This window comes from Atractosteus spatula, chromosome 12 (genome assembly GCF_055471065.1).
Source record: "Atractosteus spatula isolate fAtrSpa1 chromosome 12, fAtrSpa1.hap1, whole genome shotgun sequence".
In the NCBI taxonomy this organism is placed as follows: Eukaryota; Metazoa; Chordata; class Actinopteri; order Semionotiformes; family Lepisosteidae; genus Atractosteus; species Atractosteus spatula.
This window is the reverse complement of record NC_142717.1, coordinates 29,518,002-29,531,308: the sequence shown is the minus strand read 5'-3', so window position 1 is coordinate 29,531,308 and position 13,307 is coordinate 29,518,002. Positions and strand designations below refer to the sequence as shown.

General features: G+C 38.6%; 1 protein-coding gene across 1 annotated transcript; it reads right to left on the bottom strand.

Annotated features, from left to right (window-relative positions):
• Positions 1–350: 350 nt before the first annotated feature.
• smim13 (small integral membrane protein 13) lies at positions 351–8,916 on the bottom strand. The gene is made up of 2 exons (XM_088929013.1): positions 8,423–8,916; positions 351–4,006 (listed from the first exon to the last, which is right to left on the bottom strand). Exons 1-2 carry the CDS (start codon positions 8,496–8,498, stop codon positions 3,816–3,818), a joined length of 267 nt encoding a protein of 88 aa, XP_088785139.1. The 5' UTR covers positions 8,499–8,916; the 3' UTR covers positions 351–3,815.
• Positions 8,917–13,307: the final 4,391 nt, after the last annotated feature.

The window sequence follows — 13,307 nt, the reverse complement described above, 5'->3', positions numbered from 1 at the left end:
TTTTGGTTGCGGTATCGAAAAATACAGCAGGCCTGCATTGGAATAAATGAAATCCTCAGATGCTTTAACGGATGTGTGAATTGATAACATGCGGTGATAAAACGGAAAGATCATTTACTGTGCATGTTGTGTGCCTTTGTCAGTCACGTCAATGACCTAACCAGTCATCGATTCCTACAGGTACAGCACAGATAATTATTTGGATATAGATTAGTTTAATATTGGAACATCTCCATCCAAAAACAATAGGATACAAAAGTAATAAAACACTAGATGGCATCTTATTGTACCTTAGTGCTTTTATTTCCTCCTTGTGTTACAACAAATAAAAGCACTGGAACAGTGAAGGCTAGCGAATAACTTTTATTTTTAAAACATGAGCTTTAAGATGTAGCAGCACTGAAACACAATCTAGTGAATTCTGCTGTAGCGTTATGATAAGTTAGGGATTAAGAAGCCAACTGATCATTTCCGTAGCATTCCAAGGCCTTTTTTGTCTTCGAAGGTGATACGGCCCTAACTTCATGCTACATCACCACAAATCGCCATTCATGTTTATGACAGACCAATATATGTGAACTTCTCTGTTCTGGTTTCCAGGCTTGCTATAGCTGTGTACGCCCCGCTATAAGGACAGTAAAATGGGCATGGTTCTATTTATAGACTGAGGAAAGTAGCAAGGAAAAGTCTCATTTCCTTGGCTTACCACAGTCATTTCCTGACCGTCATCTGTAGGCTCTATTTTTCCAACATGTATACTCCGAATGTTTTTAAACGTGTATATTCAATAGCTCCTTGAAACTTTTTTTTTTTACAATCACACAAAGTCATGTGAACTGCAAAGTCACTAACCAGTATCGTTGAAAGTACTTCTTGGTTCTACACCTTTTCAAATCTTATAAAATGCTTTATTTTTTAAAGCACAGTGTGTATTAGGAAACAATTGTAATAGTAATCAACAATGTCTACAGTTGTGGCTGAGCATTAACAATAAAAAGTGAATATGCATTGAATTTACAGATGTGGTATCAGTTCAGTGCAAATCAGTTTCAAAACTGATACAAGTTACTACTGCCACATACATAGCAATAGACCTTATGTACATTTAAATGGCATGCATGCACTTGAAGCACAAAAAGAGCTTCATCATTTAAAGTTAATCCTCCTAAATGTCTGTGAAAAGTAGTTCAGTTTAAAATTTTGCAATGTGAAATGCAAAACTGCCATCTTGTGTTCAGTCTCCATATTGCACTTTAAGTATAGCTACAAGGCATGACTGCAACACGCAAACTCCCTTTGCACCCATCTGCAGGCAACATAACAGAAGAAAATAAATCTGAAACTAGAGACAAAAGACAAAGTTGGTCAATGGCAGACACAGTTACATAGAAATATAACAATCCAACCAACTTTGAGGTAAGTCAAGGATGTCAGAAGAGTTCTGAAAAGGTCCTTAAACTGAATGAAATGAGCACAAACCAGGTCATAAAGCTAACACTGATATAATTGGAGAGACAGCTCAATGTCAGTTATTCTGAAAATAACTAAATACACTTTTTATTCTTACAAAATACTCAAATGATAATAAATCCTCCTAGTTTTCACTCTTCATTATTTAAGTAGTAATGTTCACTATTCCCGCTACCAATCAGACCAAATGTTCTGCAAAACCTAGGATGAAATATTTACCAAATGGACATACAAATTCTATTACAGATAATTTACAAATACAAAAGCAATTGCATTTTACTATTGCAATATCATAACGTCAGTTACAATAGGAATATTACCATTTGTTTAATGTTAAAATGAATGCGCTCATTATGTTCAATTAAATTCTAAAACCAAGATTCTATCATATCTGTGTCTTTACTATAGTACATTTCCAACCCAAGGATGAAATAATGCTTTCTAAGCAAAAACTGCCCTACCGGTCCAACGCAACTCCATCTAAAAGTGTTTGCAATAAAAGCTTTTAATTTCCCACAGGTTACATGCTTTTTCCCAGAGGGGAACTGCACAAAATGCCCGATCCATCTAGGCTTATGTGGCTTTAGGCACTGTTTTACTGTAACATTATAGCCCATAATGCAAGAACCTTCAAATAATTTCAGTCCATTGTCCAGCTTGTCCATTGTAGCAGACCGTTCTCTCAAAGCATGGACATTTTTCCTTCCTTTAAAAACTCTGACAGCCCCTGTGATAAAACGTGTACTGTATGTGTGTGGTGTAGGGGCACACTCCTATCCTCAACGGCATCAGTTTAACATTTCTCTCCACACCCCCTCCACAAGCCATCAGAAAAGTGTTACTATGGTCCACCTCTGTCAACAAAAGAAGATAATTTACATCACATTAAAGCTCAGCTGGAATGAACACCAGAAGAACCTGTGACCATGAGGACCGGATGCACCTCAGTACCATTAATGAGTTTCCCTCTTTTTGGACATGGCTCACTGTCCAGGAGCTCAGCACAGCTCTCCTTCAACATGCCTCATCTGACATGCTGCCAGCTCTGCAGCACCTCCCAGGAAAGTCAGTGCCATCTGGAGGAGTGATGCTTCTATTACTCAATGCACTGCCAAACTCCAACGTGTCTGGAAGGTTCAAGCCTGACCAACCCTATCCCTTGTAACCCCTGCAATGTTCAGACAACTGTGTGCCTCCATCTACAGAATCTCCAGGAATGCCCAGGCTTGAATTAGGCACATTAGCTCAATCACCGGATTTATAATTCAGGTGGAGTGATGTTCATAGGACGGAGTGGCCCTTGAGGCCTGAAGCTGAGGAACACCACTGTAACTCGATGTAATGGCTGACAGCACTAAGGGGAACATTTTAACTTTATAGGGCTGTGATTACATCTACACCCTAATTTGTATTTCAGGAGACTTTGAGAAAATTCCGTTTTTTTCAGTCAGTAAGATGAGTATTCTGTTTAACTAAGAACGACCCTTTTAAGGAATATATTAAGGGCCATTCCAGCTACAGTAAAAACAACACAACATGTAAACAGTTTACAGTATTCGCTATTGTCAGAGACCATGTTCAGAAAAAACATCATATGTAAAAGCAGCTGAAAAGGGTGCTTCTTAATACATATAGAATGGAGAAAAAACAACAATGTGAATGTGCAAGACAACTTGATACACAAGAAAAAATCTTTCTACAGTCGTTGCTTTTATATTTCTGAGTCAAGCAGCACTCCATGCAGAAGTAGAGTTAAATGACCAGAGGTCCACTGTGGTTCTAGTGTTGTCATAACATTCAGTTTTCAGAAGGCCTCCAAGCAAGGAGTCAAGAACCCTAATGTTCCCCTGATTAATGTTAAACCGTTATGCACTATTTCACCAACCAATTTCACACATTTCTTTCATTGCACATTTGAGTAACCTTTGGAGTACAGTTTCGAAACTCACTTGTGGAAAAAAAACTGAAATAGGAAAACCTGGGGGTGGCGAGTCAGTCAGTTACAATAGTTTTTCCCCAGTTAATAGTAAAGAAATGCTAACAGGTTGCTACAGCCAGTGTTATCTGGTGTTTGGCAAGCACTGCCTTTGTCTGTAAACACAGCCGGTGTGATGTAATGGACAGTCATACATCTCACAGACATCAGCACACTGGAGCAAGTCAGTAGCCTTAGGGAGACGTGGAAATCAAAGGTTACTGAACATGCTCTGTACTCAGCAGTACTAGTGGAGGCGACACTAAAATTCTAACATAAAAATGCGTCACGTCACACACGTTACTAGCTCCTAGAACACAGGTATGTTCAGAGGCCTGGTCAGAGGGATGATGCAGGACACCGAGTCTCCCTATGTAGCTTCTTCAGGAGGGGCTTTCCTCTGCCGGGCCATCCTGGGTCTGTGCCGGGGGGTCGGGGGCGAGTCTCGCTCTGCCTCCGAGTCGGACAGCTCGTCGTCTCCCTGTTGGGATCCCGTGTCACCCACCAGCTCTCGCAGGAATTTGAACTTAGAGAGGAACAGCTGCCATACAACATACCAGCCTGCAGGCAAACACAGCAGAAAAACGCCGATAAAATGACAATATCAATGTTTCACATCACGTCTTCTGAACAGATGTTATAAAGAAAAAGGGAGTAGCAAATAGACTTGCTGTACTGTAAAGCATGGTTATCTATAAGGAAAGATTCTGACTACAAGAGAACATGTAACCAGCTGACAGCATGATGTTTATTTTTCAGTTTGCTAATGTCTCCTCGACAATGCAGCTGATAGTACACAGGTTAAGCATCCTTACAATGGTTCCACACATCGACAGACATGAAGCTGCACTACAATTAAGGGGGACCAGGACAAAATGCAAAGAAATTAACATGCAAATTGCTCCCAAACACCTGATTTTAAATTAAATGTTTTTATTTAGTTGCATAATGTGATATTACAGTATTTTCCTAACAATTTCAACTGACATTAAACACTATGCTAATATGAATAAACAGAAAATGTTTCTAGTTTTCATTTTTTTTCTGCAAATAGCATTGATTATTTTTTGTTAATTAATAATTAAATTGCACATTCTCCCAATCACACTAATTTTGCTAGCCCTGATGGGAGGTGTTAGCTGTTTGCTGCAACAGTAATTAAGAAATGACTAGCAAAAGGTAGAATGACTGTTAATATAGTCAATTTCATATAGGCAATTTCAAGCTCTCTTCTTGTATCTTAGGGACTACAGAGATGCACTCTGTAGTCTCCCTTGATATCACACAGGTCAATGTGAACATCTGAAAATGGATGCCAAACTTATTTTGAGGCATATCTCTGTTAAAGTCCTCGCCCCAAATCCCTGCCAATAATCACACAAATTTCATCTTGTTTAGTCCACAGAAACTAGAAAATGGGATGTAGACTTTGGCCAAGAGGGAGCTAGTTCATACAGGGCAGGGTAAACCCTTTTTATTAATCATTCAACTCAGGCAATTTTTCCACACTATCAGTTTCATGCTGAAACTAAAAAAGAAAAGATAAAAACACTCAGCTGTAAATCACAAGTAGACTCGTTTTATGCCTGCTGCCAGATGACCTCAAATTACACGATCTAGCCAAAGAAACAAATCTCTCCGTCATTACTTTCCCATTCTGCTGAAATCTAAATCGCACTCAAGGCATTCTCAGGGCTTCTGGCACACCTAAATTTGATATGATTGTTTTTGCGTGTGGATGTGTTGAAGATTAGACAGATGCTGGGCATGAGATAGTTACCCAGGACATTATTTGGAAACATTAAGTCGTCACTTCTTTAGCTTAGCTATCCCACGTCTGACAAAGACAAAAGGCCACTTTGAAATGTGACGCTGCTCACAGAGCACAGCCCACGATGAACTGCAAATTACATGCTACTGGATCTGAAGCCTTTCCAGTATTTACGTCACAGCAGACCAACACTGCTTTTTATTCAGCCCACTGTACACACAACCCACATCCTGATCTATGGGAAATCTGTGCAATCTGTGCTTTTTTTTACTTACCTCACCCTGAACCTGTAATCTTGTAACTACATGTTCAACAGTTCTCAAGCGCTAACACTTAAGTTAGTTATTTTTAATGATGGTAGGCTTGTTTGCATATCCCATTACACATGTCATGTCATTTGCCAAACAGCTCTATACCATAAGGTGTTGTGGGAAGCCAGAGCCTACCTGGCAAGCAGCGAGTGCAAAGCAGGGTACACCCTGGACAGGGCGCCACTCCATCGCAGGGCAAGTGCAAGCCAGTCATACATGGGGACAGTTTGGAGGCCATGGTAAAGGCTGAGGGGGGAAATCTGGCCCAGACACTGGGATAACTCCCTACTCTTCTGGAGGGGTTCTTGAATGACCACTGAGAGTCAGGACCTTGGTTTAACATCTCATCCGAAAGACAGCCATTACACGTGTATTACATACAAATATACTCTATATCAAATATCAGAACTTAGCTAGAAAAGCAAAAGTGAAATATATAAAGTCAAATCACACATTGGCACTTTCCTGTTTCAAAAGGTTTTAAAAAGGTTACTGTACAAACAAACAAGAGTGGGATAAAATGAGGGAATATAAGTTAATTCAAAATTGTACCAAGCACTCAATAATGTAATACAATATTTTTAAAGTCAACTTGCACATTGGTTGACCCTTTCAATTAGCTGAAAAACATTATGTTCTTAGAAAGCAACCACACCAGATGACTGACAATAGTACCATTCTACAAATGGTACTGTACCTTCTACCTAATTTCTTGAAAAGAGCCAGAGTATTGTCTTTGACAACACTGCTGTGTAGCTTGTTCCATATCTCGCAAAACTTGGCTGGGCAGTTTGTTCCAGACATGTAACACATTTTATGTTTGAAGTATCCAAAACCTCATGCATGCTTAAAGACTTAAGAGGTAGTGTAAACTGCAGTGCCCTTTCCAAATCAACAGATAATAAAATACAAAAATGAAAAGCCTAAAGCCAGTTAAAATTATGCTGAACACAGTACCAGAAATGTCTGAGGACACTCTGAAGTAGGGCTGAACGAAATGAATGAGTCAAGAAACACACAAAAAGGAAAGAGAAACTTAAGCAGCCTTTTTGCACAGAAAGCAGGAAGTGGTCCAGCTATAACACAATTCTGGAGGTTACAGATTTTTTTTGTCTTGCAATGTTGGCCCCACTGGAGAGGAAATCAGCATGGGTGCAGCATGCCTGTTTCTTAACTACAACGAGCACATGGTTAGCAGAACCATTTAAAAGGCTACAGAACAATTCAACAAAATGGCTGACTTTGGTGGTATAAACGAAACGGTGTTAGAGAGGTACTCTCTGAACAGCAGGGAAAAAGAGTAAGGTGAACAGTACCTCACCTGTTCCATATCTCAAATCTAACAGTTTTATAAGACTTCAGTATACACTAGCAAACTTTAACAAATACGTCATGCAATAAGACCTGTCCTGTTGAACAAGCATCTTCTATGAAAAAAAGTAACAGAAGTGGTTTCACTGGTTTCGCAGGTCCCAGAGACCCTGGATTGAATAAAGTGGTTAGAAAATGGATGGATGGACAGGTGATTTCACAAGCAAGGATTACAATATTTATTTTTCAGTTTTCTACAAGCATGAACAAGATGAATGCTCACACTAAGATAAATCACACTCCAAAGCATGAACGATGTTATTAGCCCCTGGTAACCAGAATTCCCAGAAATACAGGAAAGGGTGGGGCTTGAGTAGGTCAGGGTTCCTAAGAGTTTTGATCCTTGCAAGTTAGCCGCAACATTGGTGAGAGATGCACTGATCATCTCATCCCCTCAGGGCTGCTTGTCCTATAGAAATGTTGGCAACACCAGAAGTTGAATGACAGTTGTATATGAACATTTGTCCACCCACCGCTCTCCCCAGGCAGCACAGGGACAGAAGCCAAAAAGTCAAGCTGATAAACAAGTGGCTGTTCTCAAACAGATGGGTTAAATTAATCTGGGAATGTTGTGCCTTCCTCGCTGAGTGGCTCATCTCTAAGCTAGCTCTGGGGACGAAAGTATGCCAGTTTATAAATATTTATAAAGGTTGTTACCCTGAAAATAGAAACCTTGTAATGTGCATTTATGATATTGCCCCAAAAGAAACTTTGAACTCCAGGTGTTACACATTCAGTTTAAGACCTCAAATAGACCTTATTTCTATATGGCATATTTTTGTTACAGGAGACTGGCAGTGTCACAGACACAGTAGTCCTGGAAAGCTGTAATTAAACAAGTCTTGTAAGTCGTCCTACAGGCATCTCCCGTGTAGCAGACAGAACCTTGTACAAGCAGTGAAACACTTTGAATAAACAACATAACATTCTACCTTTTCTAACGCACTATTAGATTTCTCCTATTTTCACTGTGAGTTGTGCAACTCACAAAGGCACAAGGAGGGAAATAATCTAAATCCGGGAATTCGTTCTTCGGGATTTGTTTAGAAACGTGACCTTCCTGTCAGAGCTAAAATTGTTATTTTGACAGAAGGGGGGGTAAAAAATATGGCTAGGGGTTGGTTAGCAACATAAATACCTTCGTCACCACCAACATAAAACGATCTGAATGTACAGTACGAGTTAATATACGCATCCGTATTTGTAAAACCTGATACACAGTTTGGGAGTTAAAGATTTTATGTTAGAAGTTTCGTGTATAATCGCAAAGATTTTATGTTGGAAGTTTCGTGTATAAACGCAAACAGTCGCTGCATTTCCTTTTCAAATGCACGACCCCTCCAGTACACTTAGTAACTACCTACCCACCCATTCGCTTCATTATTGCAACGAAGCTAATCACAGATGAAAAGATATTTTAAAGCAATTCATTTTAATATAGTTCCGACTGCAATGCCGTCGCCCCCTTAATACAGAGAAACAAACTGTGCTAATGGTATGACACATCTCCACAGGGCTACTTACCAAACAGCATGAACAGCAAGACGCATACAAGGGTGGCGACAATAACCAGCACAGTCAGACCGACGCTTTGCCACATGTTCCCCCCAGCACAAATACAGTATATATCCCTTTCGTCTGTTTCTTTACGTTTTAAGCTGCAAGCCCATTTATTATTTTTGGCTGTGTGTGTGTCCCATAGATGGCAAACTACTGATCATTTTTGCCGAGACGCAGAACCGTATGCAGCGGCAACCGACTTTTACCGCTGCCACACTCGGCAACCGCAAGTAGCTGTTTCTGCACAGCCCGCAGGACGGAATATAGATAGACCTATCATTAGAAATAAATACATAAAAACATCTAGACAATTAAAACATGTAAATGCATACTAGACTACAGTACGCGAGAAAACACACCGCACACAACCCTGAGACAGAGTCCAATGGAGCTTGCGTGCTTGACGCCTGTGGAGTTGTGGGTATTGTCGTTCACAGAAAAGGGACTTCGGACAATGCAGCAAACTGCGGAGACTACTTTTCCCAGAAGTCTTTAGTAAACGCTCTTTAATAGACGTTCAGTGATGCGATAGGTCAATAAAAAGTTCTTTCCTTTAAGACTTTGTATTAGTAGGTGCTGAGGTTTTTCGTTGTATGATTTTTGGCGATATTAACAGAATTCAAAATCTGCACATCTGTAAAAAAGACTTTCAGAACATCAGTTTTCGAAATGCAACAAATCGATAACTAAGAATTACTGGTTGTTAAATATCTCCCTTGTAATCAGACTACATCGGTCTCTGTCAAGTCATAGGTAGACTTTAGACCTAGTGGGCTCATGTTCTCCCCCATTTACCTTATAATGCTCTACACCATAGACATATATTACTAGAGCGCCACAAGCCCTTTTTTTTCCTGTGGTTAACAGCTACTGTACTGCTACAAGGCAGTAAGTAGGTTCACCACATTTATAACCAGGGTAGTGGTATTTGTGATCTTGTCTTAAAGTTAAATACCACTCTGTCTTTTACTGCATTCATCAAAACATGTGAGAACAGATCAAATGGAATAACATTTCTCTTGGAAATAAAGATAAACACTATTCAGAATTACGTGAAATTATATATCTATTGAACATACAATTACAGTAGTGTTACCAATTTGTAGCATGATCTTAGTTGAGCTCTGAAGCTTAGAGAGGCCTGGCCTGGTTAGCCCTGGGATGGGAGATGCTAAAGGAGAACCAAGCAGGTACTGTAAGAGGTGTTGGTGGGTCAATAGATGGCGCCTTTTGCCCTGAACAAGGATTTGCAAACCAGTTCCCCATTATGGTGACCAGCATGCTGTCCTGTAGGAGGAACGTTCTTTCATTGAGATCCTGTGTACATGTGTACATTAAAGATCCCCTTGCAAAGATTGTAGGAGTAGGGGTGTCAACCCTGGTGTCCTGGCTAAATTTGACTTGAGTCTTGTACAATTAGGCCTTCCTAAAATTAACACCTTTATTCAACTGGTTAAGCAATGTCTTGTTTCTCTACCTGATCTGCTTTGTGAGTGTGGCATAATGGCTGCTGCATGTCACGCAGATGGGTGGTACATTTTAAAGGTGGGTGGATTGTGTCCACTCATGTACAATATGTAAATTATTTGGGGTTTCTGTCAATAGTGATTGAAACAGACTGTACAATCAATAACTTAAATACAATTACCTACAGAAAAAATATACATGAAATGAAAAGGCACAGTTTTTGAACATTTTTCCCTTTCAAAAATCATAAGTGGGTAACTAAGGCTATTCCTGTGCCTCAGCCTTTTATTTACAGTAGCAGTTTTGAATAACTGTAAAACTATTAACTAAACAGTACATATAGGAAGGAGAATAAGGATGTAACAAGCATATACTCCTTTTGGAAGTTCATTTCAAACAGAGCAGGAGGTACTTCTTCACACAGATGGTTGTGGATGTTTGGAACAAGCTACCCAGCCATGTTGTTGAAGCAACCATAAACCATGTACATTTTTCTGTTAACTTCCTTAGTAAAAATACTTTTCACATGAAATCCTCAGATTTGACTGATTTGGGAAGGAAGACCTCTGCTAGTTTCCAATAGACTTGTTAAGAGAATAACTTATATGCTTGAGATCAAAATCAAAGCAAACCTGGCTAGATGTTCTCCTTTAACAAATTAAACATAACCAGTTTTAATTAAAATATCCAAGAATTATCTTGACTCCAAAGCTCTAGTATTCAGTTTTTAAGTACTATCACTGGGCTTGCCAGTGGAAGATGTTGAGAATATGGTTACATTCCAGTAAATTTGCTTCACAGCACACAATCGAAGAGCTATTAACTTTGCCAGTTAACCCTTTCTTCCATTAAAGGAAGGTACTTTTAATAGAAAACCAATTTGGAAAAAAATGCATTTGATCAGAACCTGAGTATATACATTTGATAAGTTTGCTTAGTCAGGTAAACACCATGTCTTGAATAGTCCTGGTCACAGTCAGCTAGTGTCAAATCAAGCAAGCTCACTCACTAATCAGGCCCTGTCTTGTTTTTAAGTTCCTAAATTGGAGAAATGCTCTCCTTATTTCAATTGATCCCATTTGTCACTAAACATTTGGCTTCTCCAGTTTTCCCTAGCAAAAGGCTCTCTCACATCTTACTTCCCAATGTCTTTGTTGCATGACTGAATCCAATAACACTTCTTGGTTCTAACTTTCTCCTAACAGTTTTCCCTTTTATCTTTGCAACTAACTCCATCCTAAATGCATCACAATGACTATACTAGCCCCTACAACCAGAACACAAACCCACCCCAATCACCTTGAGGCCTTTTATATACTGAATTCCTTTAATCACATCCATTTGAGAATGTGTCCTCTAATCCCTTCATCAATTATCCAATTAATGAATTAATCAATCATCACCCAGTGTGTCTGTTTAACGTGAATCACCCTAGCCTACCACAGTCTCCTAGTATTTGATCTTCTTTGTTAACCATAAGTGAGGACATCTTCTCATGGTGATAACAAATAACTCTTACTGTTGAATATATTAAGGGTATTTAAATATATTAAAGATGCATATTGCAGGTGTAGAATATACTAGCATGCTGTAACTATAAAGTATGAAAATAATTGTCTACATCTTTAATGTCTTCAAATACAAATGTAATTGTTCTTGTTTTTGAAAAAAAAAAACAGCAATGTATTCACCTGTTTATAGGATAGGTCACTTTTCCTAGGTGGTTTTGTATTTGCCTGGTGGTTTGCCAGAGTCGGGAAACGTCAGTAAGCCAAAAAGGTGAAATTCTTTTGTGTATTATCAAGAATGGTTATTTAAAGGTACTATTTGACTACCGAAAGCCAGGACATATTTACCCTAGCACATTACGACACTCCTGTTTTCTTGTATGTTGCTTATTTTTATTACGCAGGGCTGATTTGAATGTTGTTAACCTAACTTTATAGTACTTTTACGACCTATGAAAATAAATTGTGTTCCAGAAAAGCTATCTGTTTGATTAAAATAACTAGAAATAACTAGAGATATAACACAGGTCATTATAATTGAAAATCTTAATGAACGAGGATTAAAATGCAAGTTATTTTTAACAATAATATAATAACACTCAAACTGAAAAACAGTTTGTGTATATTACAAGCACCCTGTAGATCCTGTGGTGGTCTATACTACTACAAGTAGTTTACATGCTTAGAAATAAAATGTGGCTGACTGGCACATTCAATAGATCTTTGGATCAATGAACTGCTAAGTACCAAATGAATCTGAAGGCTGGTAAGACCTCTTCTCAGGATTCTAAGAGACAAATGTTGCCATTTTTACATCCTTTCTACATGAGACACTTCACTTCCCATTGACTGGAATCTTCTTGTCTGCTTACAGTGGATATGCAGTATTTTTCACAATCATTGTGTGATGGGGAAATGAACTATGACTACTTAACAGTTCTTGTGAAAGTGGAGAGTCACTTCTTGACCTGGATGATGAGGAGGAGCTGTCCAGGGTGCTGCAGAAATGCTGCTGCAGTTTCAGAGTATTAATTAATTTTTAAAGATCTGTTTTTACAATGTAAAACATTTCTGACATAACCATTAGGTTTAGCCATAAACAGATCACTTCCGAGAATACAGGTGTTTTATTCATAATTAAAGAATGCTGTGACCAAAACTTATATAAGAGTCATTTTATGTTTAAGTATCAGAACAATGAAAGAAAAACATGCTAAATTAGTTAAATCTTTGGAAATTTAAAGTAAAGTAAAACACCTGCGTTAAAACGTGATTTTTTGTATGCATAACCTGCAGTAAGCAACGGTGTTATACATGTCTAAAGTGGGCGTTGCCAAGATACTTTTTTCATTTTCATTTCATTGATCGTCCACCAGGTGGAATCCTTCGGATTTGTAACACTAAATTCGAACATGGATATCTAGATCTGCTAGATGTTCTAGTAGTCGCCATTGTTACATTTCTATGGCTTGAGCTGCCATTTTGCTACGGTAATGGAACTTATTTTCTAGCTTTTTGTAACCATGCACAAGATCGACTGATTTAAAGTCACTTATAACATTTATATAGTAAAATATAATTAATTTTAAAACACTAAGAAAATAGTTTGCCACACACGAACCTTAGAAAACTGTGTTGCAAAATAAAATACAGGAATTACCGGTGTACGAGCAACACTGATTTCCACAAACATTGCGGAGCACATACAGTAACCTGCTCTGATACCACAATTACTGCACAACTACAGTCCAAATTAAACAGTGTTTTAATATATACTAAGAAACATTTTGCTTTTAGTTAACAACGAAGCTACACATTACCAGCAACATTAGATTTTTAAAGGATTGCACCTCCTTAGATATGACATATAAACT